Source organism: Clinocottus analis, unplaced genomic scaffold, assembly GCF_023055335.1.
Source record: "Clinocottus analis isolate CAN_PGR_092001 unplaced genomic scaffold, fCliAna1.0.p SCAF_7, whole genome shotgun sequence".
NCBI classification, from domain to species: Eukaryota; Metazoa; Chordata; class Actinopteri; order Perciformes; family Cottidae; genus Clinocottus; species Clinocottus analis.
In genome coordinates this window covers 5503734-5520457 of record NW_027176229.1, presented here as the reverse complement: position 1 = coordinate 5520457, position 16724 = coordinate 5503734, and the positions used below count along the sequence as shown (strand labels likewise).

The following is a 16724-nucleotide window of genomic DNA, read 5'->3' as shown; positions in this document are numbered from 1 at the left end:
ATAGGTTAATAATGAAGTTCAAAATGTTTACCTGAATTATCATGTAATTATAGCGTAAGATATGTGTAGCTTTACTAACACATTATTTATCTCGTGCTCTTCTTTCACATTCTGATTACAGTTACAGCGCAAATGGTCCATTTTTACTAATGTAAACAAATCTAAATCATAAAACAAATCAAGTTTTAGGTGGAGTATTAATTTTAGCGCTAAAAAGATTTTGTCAATTTATCGATCAGTCACTTCTCGCTAGAAACCTAATCTGTAATTAATCAATGACATCATCCTGACAGAAACTTAATCTGCAACTATTTTCTGAATCTTTTTTTTCTTTTTCAAGAAAAAAAAATCTCTAGTTTTAGAGAAGAGTGAGGATTACAAATTGATGATGTCACCTTTGGTTTTAGGAAATTGAGATGGCCATTTCTCACCATTTGCTGACATCTTAGAATCATTTGGCCTAAAATGATTCACAGAGAATGTAATTGACAGATTATTTGATCATGAACATGTGAGTAAATTGCATACCTAAATTGTTCTTTTGAAACCCCCAAATCATTAATAAAATACATTATCTAAAGCTCACTAACAAAGGACATCCTGCGAGGTTGGTCAAGTACTTTAAAATTAGAGTTTCTTTTGAAGGCTTGATTATTTTCTGTAATAGCTCTTTAAAAATTTAACTTTTGTTTCTGCTTAAAAATAAAGTAATAATAACATACACATATGTGTATATATATACATATATATATATATATATATATATATATATATATATATATATATATATATAATATATTATATATATAATATATTATATATATAATATATATAAATATATTATATATAATATATATACAATATATATAAATGTATATATATATATATATATATATATATATATATATATATATATATATATATATATATATATATATATATATATATATATATATGTCTGTCTGTCTGTCTGTCTATCGTGTATCCGAGAAGCGTGAAGGTAGCAAGCCTTGACCGAACAACCAATCACATTGCACAACACCTCCTTCGCCCCGCCCCTAGCCATGCCCCCTGCGCCATAAGTGGGCGGCGCCAGAGCAATGAGGTAATCGGGGTAAACAGTAAAGATGGCGACTTCTGTAGCCGGAGAGGGGCAACAAAGTCTAAATGGGATTATTTCCGACTCGCAAATCAAAAAACTGACCGACCTGCCGACCGAGTTACTCGAACACATCCTGTGCTTCGCCGTCCTCAAACACGTCGACATTTGCAACGTCTCCTGCTGCTGCAAGCGGTTACACGACGTCTGCCATGGAAGGGGGAAGGTCTGGGGACACCAGTACAAACTAAGGTGCTACGCGTTATTTTTTTCTGAGGTATTTCGTTGGAGTTGTGGCCTCTGGTGGTTTTTCACCACTATCTACCAAGCCTCGTCTACCTGCCCTCTAATATGCGTCTTGTTTAGAGCCCCTGAATCGCTCTACTTTATTTAAAGATGGGTTCCTTTTACTGCGAACTCGCAGGCAGCTGTCAGACGTTGACAATCTGCTGATGCACCAAGTGCATCATCAGCCAGGCCGGGCCAGCCGCACAGCTTCTACTTCTGCAAACTAATGGGGATTTTGACGATCTCGGCGCTTAAATCTTTCACAAGTTTCAATTAAATGCTGTATTCTCCCCCACAAAATACATTTTTGTGACATTGAATGCTCTCAGGTAGCCTGTGTGATGCAGGAGAGAGCAGCTCATGCCAACATTTTTTTTTTAAAGAAGCTCAGCCCTCCATACTGATTTACTTGGCTGTTATTCTCCTGATTCTTTGTGCAAATAGAAAAACCACGCCTGCAGCAGGATGATGCATGTTGTCACAGTCATGTCATATGTTGCCTAACTAACTTTGAGCCTTGGCATCAACAGATGGCCAAGGCTGCAGATGTTTTACCGTCAGAACGAGTGCTGTGACTGGCTCAGAGAATACAAAACACGTCATCGAGTTGGCATACAAATACGGAGGACCGTGGAATCGATCTCGAAGAGATTCTTCACAGAAGTCGTAAGTAACCCATTATTTATTCATTTATCAAAAATACATTGCCATTGCGTTACATTAGGCCTGACTTGATGCATTAATCAGATGTTTGTGCAACAAAATGGGAGCTTTTGGTCTTCCAAACTAACCCAGAGATCTGTAACTCAGCCTTGCGTTGGCCAGGTGCTGGGAGACAGCTTTGCAGAGATCGAGTCACTCGGGATGCCGGAGCACTTCTGCGAAGACGAGCTCCTCTTCATACTCAACTCTGACAAGAGGTGGGAGCGGCGGTGTGCAAAGCACTGCAAAACACCAACACTTGACACACACAAATATACATGTATACACACACTAACACAGACTGCATGTTTTTGCAATCGTTAATCGGTTTGGGTGTTTGGTCCTGTTGATCTTGATTCATGAACGCTCCTGCCCTTTGGACCATTAACGTCTCTCTCTCCCGTTTTGTGCCCGTCCTTAGGAAAAGCTTGACCTTGAAGTACTATGCAAAGAAAATCCTTTACTTCCTAAGACAACAAAACATTCTGAGGAGTTTGAAGACCTTCATGGAGCAGCCTGCAGATCAGCAGTCATCTCTGGAGGGTGAGGCGTGAATACGTGTCAAACAGCTTACGTTACACACTCTGCCTCTGTTAAGCTTAAATGTCTACTTACACCGGATGTATGTTTTTGCTACTTAAGGACAACGCGTCACATATTCCCATTTCAATGAGTAAATGTTTTTGAGTTTTAGTTTTTTCAAATAATTAATGCAGGCAGCATCTACTCTGCCTCCCCTCTCTTGGTCTTGTCTGCCTCTCTAGGTGCTATACTGGTTGATCAGTATTGTAACCCCCTGGCTGATGTAACACTGAACGGCATATCAGCACAGCTGGATGAGATTGCAGAGAAAGTGAAGAAGATGCTGAGAATCAAGAACCCCTCTCACCCCAGCCTGCGCATTGCCCAAGGTGAGCTTTCGAAATGATAAAACCTACAAATGAAGATATTATTTAAATATATCTGGGCACTTAATGTCCAGACGCATTAGACTTTGATTCCCAGTAAATATTTAAAGGAAAAAAAATAATAATACCCTTGTATTTGTTTAAATGTGACTGCTGCACAAGATGTTAATATTCTAAAGTGTCTTTTCTTGTGTATTCTGTAGGTGACGGTTCAGTCGTAGAGGACTTCGAGCTCCAGAGGCAGGTGGTGTCCGCCCTGAACTCTGTCTTGTATGAGCAGCTTCAGTACAAAGGCAACGAGTTTGACTACTACAACCCACTCAACTCTTACATCCACCAGGTAGATCGTCCATGAAATAATGAACATTTTTCAGGTTGCACACTTTTCAATCATTTCAAAGCTGTTTTGTTTTTAATTTCAGATTATTTATTTTTTACTTTTTACTGAACTGGGCTTTTCTCATTTAGGTGCTACTACGCCGTACAGGCATTCCCATAAGCCTCTCTGTCCTCTACATGAATTTAGCCCAAAAGCTGGGGGTTCAGCTGGAACCTGTCAACTTTCCGAATCACTTCCTGCTGCGCTGGTGCCAAAAACCCAGTGGGTACGTTTTCAAAAAAAGAAACGCTCTCAAGTTCCTCTAAATGTTGTCTTTTAAAAGTTTGAGCTGTCTCTCACGCGGCTCACGACTTCAGGGGGGGAGCAGAGTGTGAAGGATTTGTTAACTCCCAGGACTGTTTTCCTTCCAATAGTGTCCATTTGACACACTTTAAAATGCTTTAAAACAATATGGGTCTCTGCACAGAACTAGTCTCGCACACAGCTGTACAGAGGATGACCTGGTGCCAGAGGATTAGCAATCTGTAGGACACATTTTTAACCTTTTAGGTTTTATTAAATCTAATTCTGCTTGTCAATCTCCATCCTAGTTTCCATTCCTGTCCTAATATGTATGTATGTATTAGACTGATATCTGATCGGCAATATGCATCAGCTGACCTGTGTCTGCACTTAAAAAGACATATTGGTGCATCTCTATTTGTAAGCATGTTTTCATTAGTGTATAATCACCCGGAATATACAAATTGTTGGCTTTGAATTACCTTTATAGTATGAGGTAGCTCTCCTCATGGTTAGCATGTGGTCTAACTGTTCAACTTTGTCCCGGCAGGAGTGAGGACATCTATGACTTTGTCTACATCGATGCCTTTGGTAAAGGCAAACAGCTGACCGCCAAGGAGTGTGAGTACCTCATTGGCCACCAGGTGACGGCAGATTACTACAGCGCCATTAGCACCACCGAGGTGCTGCTCAGGATGGTGGGGAACCTGCTCAACATCGGCAAAAGAGGGTAAGAGAACCTGAGCACCCGGCTGTCGGTGCTGACTTTTCTGCTTGTGATGCGTTATAATGGGAACAAATGCCTCTACCTGCACTGTGCGGTTCCTTTTAGGGAGGGCAATGAGAAATCCTACCAGCTGTTGAGAGACTCTCTGGACCTCTACCTCACTATAAACCCAGATAATGTGCAGTACCTGCTGCTGCAGGCACGCCTCTACTTCCATCTGGGCATCTGGCCAGAAAAGGTTTGAACATGCACTTGATGCCCTTTTTTTTAAACTCTAATAACATTGAATTCAACAAAATATTAACTATCTTTCAGTACAAAGCACTTATTGTTCAGGCCAAAGTACACATCAACTAACCACATTGTCCACTGATGCGTGTCCCCTATTCCAGGTGCTAGACATCCTGCAGCACATTCAGGCGTTGGATCCCTCCCAACACGGGGCGGTGGGTTACCTGGTGCAGCACACGCTGGAGCACATCCAGCACAAGAAGCATCCCGTCACACCCGAGGTGAAGAAGCGCAGCGTTGCAGAACACCTGGAGGTCCAGTATTCAGTCGGCCTCATCATGAAACACAAGAGGTGGGTCATGGGGTCATGGGGTCACGCGGTCACGCGGCGCGCCCGTCCCTCGTCTCCGTTAGCATCACGACCGTCTCACAGTGCGTCTGTCCCGTTCCATCTGCCTCCGCCAGGTCGGGGTACAACTGTGTGATCTACGGCTGGGACCCAAAGTGCACCATGAGTCAGGAGTGGATCACCACCATGAGGGTCCACCAGCTGTCCAACGGGGCCAACCAGCCTTTCTACAACGTCCTCGTGCAGGACGGGACGTGTCGCTACGCAGCACAAGGTATGGATGGAATCGATCCTCATGGTGAGGAAGTGTTTCTCGGTTATGTGGTGATTGGTCAAATTAAAAGGGGTGGGGGATCCTGATATGTATATGTATGATAAATGTCCTTGGGAAGGAATGTATCATTGCACCCACCGGGCACCAACTGCGAATAAATCAAGGGAAATGGCCAGACACAGAAAAACAAACCATTATTTTCAAATGGGCATAGCAATAATGCATTTATGAGGCCAAAAAAAACAATGCAAGGCAACTTTATGTACATAGTTTTGCGAGTGATTGAGGGGGGAAATGCAGAAGGAATAACAAACTGCAACATAACAGAACGATATTTTTATCTACTAAAACAAACCTAAAAAGGAAACCGCCCGCTGATTAGACGAGAGGAAGTCGGCAACACAAACGATCTTTGTAGCATGTAGACAAAGTGCTCCGTGGAGGAAACTGAGCAAATCTATTCTAACTGCAGACGGGACGGATGAATACATCCCTGTTGTATGAACTTACACATCTGTAAGTTACACACTGTGGCTTGTTGGACATGAGGGATAGAAGCTTTATGTTCAACTTCATGAACCACATGAGACTCAATGATGTCATGTTAGACCGTATGAACTTCACACAATACTATGTCAAATACATCTGGACCAATATATACAGACTACTGCATTAATACTGAGTCTTAGCATTAAGTTAGTGAGTGGAAAGGAATCACGCTTTAGTGATTCTGCATGATGACCTTTCATACATTTTGCCCACTGAAGAAAGCCCCTCCCGGATAGCCTGACTCAGATTAACCCTTGCCCTTACTAGCTCGTTCTGCCGAGACACAGCTTTCATTGTTTGTACGTGTTATCTTTGCCCTTTCCACCACCTCAACATTCACCTGCAGACTCTGCTCCCTACGAACCCTGAAGGGAATTTGCATCGAGCGGCCCCCGTGCTCGCATGCGCCGCTCCGTCTGCTTCGCGGGAAGCGAGAAGACGTGAAGCTGCGATGCCGAAATACAAAACATTTGACGTTTTCTTGATAAACTAAATATGTTATGTGAGTCTTGTATGTATATTTATTGATGGATGGGACTGTTTTGTATAAATTCCCTCTTTCTTCAACTCATCTGAACTGGTTTATACAACAATTTGGATTATCTCATGGACATCGTCTCTAATCCGAATGTCACTTGTTCGTCGTTGTTCCTCAGAGAACCTGGAGCCCCACTCGGCGCCCCTGGAGATCGGACACCCGGAGGTGGGACGCTACTTCTCCGAGTTTGCCAACAACTACTATTTTGCCAACGAAGAACTGCAGACGCGGTACCCGGAGGACATTGTTGAAACTCTGGGCACGGTGCAGGAGCTTTACCACAGACTCACGCCAGGCCTCGGGACCCAGGACCAGGCTTCTGCCACGGACCAAAACAACCACCAAGCCATGCCCCTGTAGCAGCGCCGCTGTGTCAGAACCCGGGCTAACCCATCACCGGTTGCCCATTCTCCATCCACAGTCCACTTAGCTGTTGCTTTGTTGCACATGCTCAACACCCAGGGACGTGTGTAACGGGAAAAAAGTGTTAAAAGAAGAAAAAAAAACCAGCCAGTATCCAGTGTTTGCAGAAACTGAACTAAATTGGTGAAGAAAGAAATGATTCACAAATATGATTTCTTGTCACAGTCGGGCTCCTGTGCGGATCAGGAGAGTAATATCTGAAAAAAGACAAAACGTCTGGAAACATGAAGCGAAGATTGTTTCTGTTTCGATACACACGTCTGACACCACAGTGTATTTGTTGGCAAAACAAAGCTCGAACTATAAAGTGATGCGGCCGAGACGATGGGCATCGTCATCATCCAGGGTCCTCAAATGCAGTTAAGTTTGGGAGAAAAAGAAAATCAAAATAAATGCATGGAAACCCAGAATAATGCATAAATAGACAGCTTGAAGACGAAATAAAAGAATGTAGACTTGAAGTGCACAGTTAAGTGGACGAGTAGATTCAGGATGGGTTTCCAGGTGTTGTAAATCTTCTAAGGAATGCTCCTTTGACCCAGAGCTCCCCGACCCTTGACCCCAGCTCCCGGCACCAGTCAAATAAGCCCCAGCATCAAGCCCAACCCCTCCAGAGACGGTGCCACGCAAAAGACTATACAGAAGACACTTTGTAAATTGACTCCTACTTTTACCTCCCTATCTTTTAATCGCGTGTTATGCACTTAAGAAAGTTAAACTTTCACATTTGTAGATGATCTTGTTTATTTTGTGTGTGCTTTTTTTTTTCCTGTATAATTACAAGTGAAACATGTCACGGCTCATTAGTGCTGTCGAGCCGTAAATGGAGAAACAAAAGAAGAACCAATAGCATCCCAGTTGACTTGAAACCGAAACAACTCTCCGCTATGAGGAACCTAGAAAAACAATAAAGCGTTTCAAGTTTTAATCCAGTTTGTCGCTGATTTATTTTGCTGAGTGCCAGTATCATATTCCTTTCTTTACTCGTGTAATGCATTGAACTAATCGTGTTTCACTGCAGAGAAGTGACAAGAAACCAGAAGACTGCAGGTTATTTATCTTAGACGGTACTCAAAGTGGGGCAGTTTTAAAACAGGAAGGATTCAAATGTCAAGAAATATTATTTAACCCTTGTATGGTGTTCGGGTCTGTTATTATTTTTTCAAACTCAGACTTATTGGCCTTGGCTCATTTTCTGCAAAAAATATATATCAGACACAATTTCATCAACCGAACACCGTTTTCTCAATCAGCTCTTTTGATTTACAGACTGATTTTTTTCACAGGGCGCACATTTTCAGAACAATTAAATACTTGAGGTGAAAGTCATCTCTAATAGTTATGGTCTAAAATAACGTGAAATTGCTTCATTTCAAGTACAAAACAAACAAAAAAACCTCAGATTTTCTTAGTAAAGGGCGTTTAGCGCCATTATCTCTCCTTAACGTGTGAGTAAGATGATTGGAGACGTTCCTCCACCCCTTGCTTTACGCACCGGCTGCATGGATTTAGGACCCAGGGGAAGCCAGACGAGACGCTTCCCGGTCGCCAGCAGCAGCAGCAGCAGCAGAAAAGTTGAGCCAGTCCGACCAGGTTTTGCGCACGCACGCACGCGCCGGTGGCTTCGCAGCGATGGGAGCTTCGCAGACGCGCTCCGAGCTCACGCACCCGCACCAGGACGTGGCTGATAAAACAGGATGTAAGTAGTAAAAAAAACAACAACAACTTCTATATCATGGCTGCTTTAAAAGTGCTAATGCTGTGTAAAAAGCTGGCGTTATACATCGTTCAGTTTCGAGGTGTAAAAGTCTGGTGATGCATTTGGATCGTCCAGGAAATTAAAACCTGCATTATTTTTTACGATTGTTAATATTTAGGAAGTCAAATGCTGCTGAGATCAGGGAGCGGGGTAAAGTCACACTATGTGAACGCCGCGCGTTGAGCAAATAAATGCTTTGATTTGGCTTGAAGTTGACCCACGTGTGACTTGCGCTGGTGTTTGTTTTTTTTTAATTAAAAAAATGCATGCTTATATATTTGATAAATACATGGACGATCCATTCTATGAGATTGCTGTATTTGCTATGTTGGTGCCTGCAGTCATCTGTGTTGTCGCTAAGCTTGCAGTGAAATTAGAAGAATCCCCGGGAGTTGGTCAAACTGCTGATCACGCAACTTATTTCTCGTCATAAACCCTTCTGTCTTCCTCTCACGTGTGGACGGAAAGGTCCATGAGACAAATGAAACAAAAAGCAGACAGCAACAGCAGAAGTGTGTAGATGTATTTTCAGGTAGAGCCAGGATTCTGAGGTGAAGACTTTGCATGCAGTGGCATGCAGAGTCTAAGCAGCAGGGATCAGGTTTTCATCCCAGACTGAGGCCAACTTTATTGATACTGCATGGATGAGACTTTGAACTCTTTCATTGCCTTCATTTCCTGAAGGTGGGGTTTGGACCCCATGTCTCTTTGTTTTTTTTAAAATGTTTTTACGGTCTTGTATGTGCTTGACACTGATGCAATGTGTCATTGCACTCATAAGTCCTGGTGGAGCACATAGCAACTGTTCTATTGTTTTCTTTTCTACTTTGCTAATTGCGCCATCATTGTAGTTAATTGGGTGTTCCTGTTGATCCTGCACATGTGACGGAGACACCGCCCAACAAACTTGTTTCTGCATGAGGCTGTTGTCTCTCTACATATTCTTTACCCCACACATGCAAGGCCGCCAGTGTTGCTACTGAAAACACCCACTTGAGGTCAAAATAAACACAAAGTGTTGAGCGAAACAATTAAAAATGCCAAACCCGTCTGCATGAGGAGGCAGATTAAGATGTGTAAACCGTTCAGTGTGTAGGTATAGTGCACCCTGCGAGTTAATGATTCAAGGAAGCCTTTGAAATGGCATCAAAAGACAATCTCAGTACAACAGGTGTTTGTGTTTCCATTAAACTGGTAGCGGAGGGAGTCTTAGAGAGTACTTGATTGGATTAACAAAAACAATTAATCATAATCCAGTACATTATTGATTACACAACAATTTCACTCACTAAAATCTTCTGTTGAGTGTCACGTTGGACGTCGCTGAAAAACAATTGATGAATTTTATGAGGCCTCCTGGTGGGTGTGGAGTAATTATCGGTGTTGTCACACTTTAATGTTTCCGGTGTTTGCTTCTTTTCAGTTTCACTGGAACAGATCAAAAACCTTCACAGCAGATTCCAGCAGCTGAGTGGAAATAAAGAGACGATAAGGTAGTTGATGAAATGAACTAATAATGCACCTTGTGGCAAAGCTCTGCTGGTGAGCTGCGCGTGGCTTTAATGGAAACCATTCAGCCTTTTCAGTTACCACTAAACAGGAAATGCTACCTGCAGGGTGACTGGAGGGATGCATTGTGGGCATTTCTGGCATCACCGGCACGAACAAGCGAAGCATGCGCCGGCTGAACTGATGCAAACGCAGAGGCATTAGGCAAATACTACATGTCGACGCATAAAGCACACAGCTGACACACAGACACACTCACACACACTCATGTATAAACACACACTCGCTCATGTACAAACACACTTAAACAGTCAAATTGGCATGCTGCTTGTGGCGATAGATCACAAGTTCCTTCCCTTTTAAAAGGATGAAGTCTTCTACATGACATGTTTTTATTCACAGTTTACCTGTTAGAACAGCTACAGTTCATGCTGCTTCCCTTAAATAACGTCCAGCGTTATTACAGCGCGTCGCTTCTGAAGTATCTGCTTTGTGATGATGGACTTTGTCTTGTCGCACTGCAGTAGAGAGGACTTGGAAGGCATACCAGCCCTCGCCAACAACCCGATCAGAAAGCAGATTATTGATGCGTTCTTTGATAAAAGGTGAGTCATATTCCACCACACTCTTTCTGTCCCGCCCTCCAGACACTTCAACTCATATTGGTGCTGCTGTATTTGCTTTGGCATATGTTCAAAAAAACTTTCAAAACCAAATTCCTTTTGTACTGTACGGTCTGTGGAAAGTAGGCTTAACTGTCCGGGTTATGATTATCAAAGGCTTGTAAAAGAGGACATTTTCCAACAAACTATGATAAATATAATATATTATCCTTTGATGGAAGACAACAACCGCATTAACAAAAGCTGTAAATACTGTGTTTTATGAGTATTTTTCTTTTACACGTTGAAGAATCATTTCCAACATTACTATTTGGAAAATATGTTCATTGCCTTTCTTGCCCAAAGTTACATGAGAGGATTAGTACCACTCGTATGCTTGTGCATTAAATGGGAAATGGCGAGCGAGCTAACCTTAACTTTATTTTTATTTATAAAATAAATTAATATTATTTATATTGCAGTTTTAGTAAACCGGCTGTAACATGTAATAATGTTCAATAGAAATGCAGTGCAGTTTGTGAAAGACTAAAAAAAGTTAAGATGTGCAACACATCTCTGATTAAATATAAACCAGTTTAAATCTAGATTTACTAACCCTAGTTTAACTCTAAACCAGGATTAATTTAATCCTTGTTGGTGCAACCCAGCCTAAAAATGTATAATCCACACACTGACTAAAGGACACAACACTAACTGGTGGACAGTTGTTGACACTGTAAAATCAGAGCAAACCACAATAAGAACTGTCCAACAAACCAGCTGGTTGTTGTTTACACAAGTCATGTGCACAATGGGAACCTAAAGGGACCAAAAGCAAAAATACAGTCAATTATTCCCGGGCGTCATCGAGTCCATGGAGCCTGATGATCAAAATGTCAACTTTTCAGAGCAAATGTCAAGACGAAGAATCTTTCAAAAACTGAAAACCCGCAGTCTTCATGTGGTCGATTTGCAACTCGAGAAAACACTTTGTGTGTGTCGACCTTGGAAAAGCCACATTGCCTCATTTTAGTTCCACGAATCCTAAACGTTGGTTTCTTCCACCTGCGCCCCAGGAACCAGCACCAGGAGGAGGTGGGCTCCAGCCAGGAGATCGGCTTCGAGCAGTTCCTCATGGTCATGTCCCACTTCCGCCCTCCGACCTTGAGGACGACGGAGGAGGAGAAGGAAGAGATGAGGAAAGAAAAGCTTCGCTGTAAGTTATTGAGCTGTTAATGGCAGTATTACATACTGGATATACCTGCTGGGTGAGATTCTCAGCTGTCAGTCCATGACGAAAGCGTTGGTCTCCTGTCTCCCTTTTGCGTGTGCCTCAATTACAAAATACCAGGCCGCATCCCTTCTGGATGACAGATCGAGGCATGTCAGTGGTGATGGAAAGACTGCGGCGCGGTGCGTCGCATGTGTGTGTGTGTGTGTGTGTGTGAGCGTCGGATCCCTCACTGCACGCCAGCCGTCTCCTTGGGGAGGCTTGTGTTGTATTCTCGGCTCGGTTGGGAACAGGAGCAGAGCAGCAGCTCCGCAATCCTACCTGTCACAATGGATGGGATCACTTGTGGCCTCCAGATTAGCCTCAGATATCAAAACTATTAGATTGTACTTCATTGTCTCCGTGGATTAATTCCAGGAGATATTTCAGGGTGAAGAAGTTTACGTTTTAGCGTTGTCCCTGAGGCCCTGTTGTAGATATCTAGCCTAACTGCCCCTTTAGAGATAGATGCTGAACCGATATGGCACACATTCCTGAACAAATTTGTTTGCTCAAATTGAAAACAAATGTACTGACACAGATTGTTCCAGGTAGAAGATCATTTGGGTATGTCATCAGCGGACTATTGCTCTCCAAAACGCTTCAGACGCCATTCAAACAAGTTGGCATCACTTTGTTTCAAGTTGTCCGTCGTCCATGCTGTTGGGTCGGCCTTGACCTCGTGAGATGGAGTGTTGTGCTGTACTTGATGCGTACATTAAGGACACAAGAAATGTGCAGAGTGGACGGTGTTAAATGCAGGTGGCAGGAGGGCAAGATTACGGGGATTAGTGCCAATTTCTGCCCTGGGTTCGTCCACGCAGGTAAATCTTGCAATGCACAACGTTACTTACCCGACTAATAGTAGCCACAGCCCTTTCTCATGGTGCAAAATACCCACCCGGGCCTCGGATTGTAATCTTCTGAGGAAGGAGTTCTCTCTTCCTCCAATTGTCTTTTTATTTGTTGTTTTAGAAGTATCACCACCAAAAAAATAGCCTTGTGCAGTATTGAGCTTTTAAAAGAAGCATTTCCTGCAACCAAAAGCTCATATCATCAAGCTGGTGTCAATGTCTTAGATTGCTTGAATGATGTTGCGGTGCTCGTCCTCCACCGGACAGTAATGCATGAGAATTTCAAACTTCTCAGGCAAATGTTTTCGCTACAGTCACAGTTTTAATGCCAGAAGGCTGAAAATTGTCTTTTGGGCTCAAGTGTTTCGGTCTGCGGTTGTTTTCATGCCCATTGGCAAAAAGGGGGTGTGGCAAAGAGAGGGAGCTATAACAGAGTAACTCCCATACACGTTCACGTGCTGTTACCCCAAGTGTGTAAATCACAGTCATCTTATGTTTCCACGTCCTGTTTGACCAAGCTCCCTCCAGATCTTCCTTGAGATCGGGTCTTGAGTGTCTTTCTGTGGGTGTCTGTGTGTGTCTTTCTTCTTCGTTCCAGAGGGGCCGGTGTGTTATTCTTCACCTCGAGGTTCCCGCGAGAGGAAGACCACCTGGTGCTCCCCCCGCGAGGGCCCTCAGACGTTGCTTTGTTGTGTGAGACTTCTGAGGGGAAGTAACATATGGAGCTGTAAATAAAGGAGCCGAGACACCCCCTTGTGTTAAAACAAGCCGTGGTCTGTAAGGTCACGGCCCGACTGAACAACACGTGTCGCGGCCAAACTGATGAAGCGTTTGTTGTAGACTTGTGTGGGAGGCATCTCAGCCCTCTGAGTGACGACTTGACCCGCCCACCCCCCCCGCTTAAGCCCCACCCCTTCATAACGTGTTCACTGTTGAGGTCAAGAGTGCACGCGCGTGTGTGCACGTATGTATGTGTGTGTGTGTGTGTGTGTGTGCATACATTCACATATACGTGGTGGCAGCTATTCCAAATTCATGCTTGTTTAATTCTGCTACCATTTGACTGAAGGCTTATTTGTTGAAAAGACATTGGAAGTAAATTAAAAAACAGTTATGTAAATAAGTACATAAGTGCAATTTAGTAGCGTTTTAACCAAAAGCTCACTTGCATTGGATTCTGTTTACTTTGCTGTAATGATACTTTTACTAAAGACTTTTTTCACTTCCGCAGCCAAACACGTGTTCACTGGTGTTTCCTTGTTTTCTAATCAGTCAAGATAAAAAGGGGGAAACGTTTGGGCCGTACTCTAACAACTTCCTTGTAGAATGAATGGAGTTGTGATTTAAGATAATGTCTCAGAAGCACTGTGCTCCCCGGGGTGTGAGACATTTTTATTCACGATTTTATGAATCTTATTTTTTTGTTGTTGAAGAAAACCTTTCATCGACGTTGAAATGAGTGTGGTATGCAGCGAGGTGGTCTCGTTGCCAGAACAGAAACAACAACATTGGTTTGATAAAGGAGATAATTACCAGATGACACTACAAAATACGTAAATTGAATCGTGAACAGCAACGCTTTCACTGCATAAACTATATTTATTTACACACCTCATATACTTTGCATTTTTGCACTGGTATGATTTCATTTAATTGAAGTTGCTTCTGCCACAACCAAATGTCCCCTTGGGGACGAGTAGAGTATATATCCTATCCTTAACCGTGGCTGCCTCCTACAGTGCACGTCCAGTGTTGCTTTCTTCACACAAACCATTCATCTGAACTGGTTTCCTCTGTTACCTGTTAGGGGGGAAAAGACAAACGGCAAACAATGGATTTGAATCATTTCTCTCTTCTATTTTTCTTTTTTTTTGGTGCCCATAAATCAACACAACTGTCACAATAAAACATGTCTGCCTCGGGAAGCCAATTCACCATCTCTGGGCTGTTCAGGAGGAACATCGGCAGCGCTGTCGTTGGTTATTGCTCCAGGAAGTAAATTGGTGTTTTGAGGGGTTTGTTGGTGCTTTACACACATGTGACTCGACGATGTGGCCTGAAGGTAACCTGAGCTGTTGTCTCTCTACATCGTGAACCTTCCTCTCGTCATGACTTCCTCAGGTCTTTTAGAAAGTATTTTAGGACACGGCGTTCCTCAGAAACCAGACTAACCTCAACACGTTTCTGCTCCATCCCAGTCCTGTTCAACATGCACGACACAGACAATGACGGCACCATCACTCTGGTGGAGTACCGCAAGGTAAGAGAACTTAATCACGGATATATCTCAGTGGCTGCAACCGGTTGTGTGCTTTTTTTAATTTTTTTTATACTTTACCTTTAATGTTGTCTCTTGGAAGAAGATTCACAATTGAATAATTGTGAGTGTGAGTATGGGACATATGGACGTTAAATCAGTTATTTTTAAAGTGGTCATGAAACGGCGCGTGCTTCATTAGGCTGGATTTAAGTTGCAGTAGGAAAGAGCTTCTCTGTCCTCAATTTAGGACATGAAATGCAATTCATTTTTATACATTAGGCTTTTTTTCACTGAAATAAACCTCCACTGTCTGGTGCAGTTCTACGACCAAAGAAAATCTCTGCTCACATTTTAAATGAAAGCAGATGAAAGCAAGTATAGCGTATTAAAAATAGTGTGTTTATTCTGTCTAATGAATCATAAACCGAAGAAGTTGAAATGAATGTCATAGTATAGTTGTTGTTTTTTTTGTATAGTTCATGGGAAAAGTCAAAAATAGTATCCAATGCCATGAAAGTGCCGTCAAAAAGGTCATTCCGTATTGTGCCAAAGAGTCATAAAAATGTCACCGTACGACACAGACATCGCGTCCTGTCATTTGAAAGCGTCGGCCTCTGAAGTCGCCTCTTCGGTCTTGAAAGACTGACCCCCGTTCTTCTCCTTCAAGGTCGTGGAAGAGCTCTTGTCGAAGAGCGGCGCCATCGGGCAGGTGGCCGCCAAGGCGATAGCAGACGCCGCCATGTTGGAAGTGGCGAGCACGAACGTGCCCCACATGGTAACGGGAAGCTCCCGATCTAAACTGTTACCACAAATTCTCACCTCTGCTCCTCTCTAACGCATCCTCTTCCTCTCAGGGCCCAGAGGATTTCTATGAAGGAATCACGTTTGAGCATTTTGAACAGGTTTGCACTTACACCATGTCATAAAAGAAAAACCTTTGTATTTTGAATTTCTTTTTTTTACTTATAATAGCATTTGTTATCTGCCCACAGATTTTGAAAGGACTGGAAATGGAGACGAGGATGCACATCCGCTTTTTAGATGTGAACACCAGCACGATGAGTTGTGGAAAATCCACCTCCTGAAAGTGTGTGTTGGTCCTGTGTTTAGCAGAGCTTCTCCAGGCCTTACATGGGATGGAGCCGAACACTTGATGTGCACTAATATATTTTTGGATTGAGGAAAAATAATTATAGACCTAGGACCAAAGTAGAAGTAAAAACATTTTGATACAAACTAAAAAGACTCACAAGGTGGTGGAAGTATTGTGGAGTCAGCGGTCGTCTCCTCCTGTAGTTCACTTTTAGACCTGAATAATTCAGTTTTTTTTAATCATTGTGATCCTACAAAATGTCACACATTTCAAGTAGATTTGTTTCCCCATCTTTTGCTACGTTCGTCAGGTTTCAAGCTAACACTACCTCTCCGCATTCTCCTGCTTTTCTGCTAATCGTCATGTGACCAGCATGCAATGTGAAGGACCCGTTGCACTTCAGAAGTCGGACGCGCTCAGCGGCCGCTCTGGCCTTCTGGGTCATCTGCTGTGGCCGACGTCCAAAAAAAAAAGAGCGAGACCGCAGGCACACAGCGTTCCTCTGCAGCTCCAGAACCGACGTGCAACCGCTGCTGTGAAAATCCACTACTTTGGAGCGCGAGGGAGTAAATCTCACCCTTTTCCCTGAGATCAACTTATACAGACTCTGTACTGAATTGTGTGAATAAACAAAATAAATGTAAGCGATTATGACCCAACCAATGCA

At 43.0% G+C, this 16724-nt stretch overlaps 2 protein-coding genes across 2 annotated transcripts; both read left to right on the top strand.

The window, feature by feature from the left end:
- The first annotated feature begins 1100 nt into the window (after nucleotides 1–1100).
- On the top strand, nucleotides 1101–7617 carry fbxo21 (F-box protein 21). Its single transcript, XM_068566838.1, has 12 exons — nucleotides 1101–1351; nucleotides 1918–2053; nucleotides 2198–2307; nucleotides 2511–2632; nucleotides 2854–3000; nucleotides 3201–3337; nucleotides 3466–3602; nucleotides 4170–4349; nucleotides 4452–4584; nucleotides 4739–4929; nucleotides 5043–5200; nucleotides 6406–7617. Exons 1-12 carry the CDS (start codon nucleotides 1128–1130, stop codon nucleotides 6645–6647), a joined length of 1917 nt encoding a protein of 638 aa, XP_068422939.1. The 5' UTR covers nucleotides 1101–1127; the 3' UTR covers nucleotides 6648–7617.
- Nucleotides 7618–8305: 688 nt separating this feature from the next.
- Nucleotides 8306–16708, top strand: tesca (tescalcin a). Its single transcript, XM_068605320.1, has 8 exons — nucleotides 8306–8409; nucleotides 9893–9962; nucleotides 10503–10583; nucleotides 11657–11796; nucleotides 14903–14964; nucleotides 15632–15739; nucleotides 15819–15866; nucleotides 15957–16708. The coding sequence occupies exons 1-8, from the start codon at nucleotides 8343–8345 to the stop codon at nucleotides 16047–16049; spliced, it is 669 nt and encodes a 222-aa protein (XP_068461421.1). The 5' UTR covers nucleotides 8306–8342; the 3' UTR covers nucleotides 16050–16708.
- Nucleotides 16709–16724: the final 16 nt, after the last annotated feature.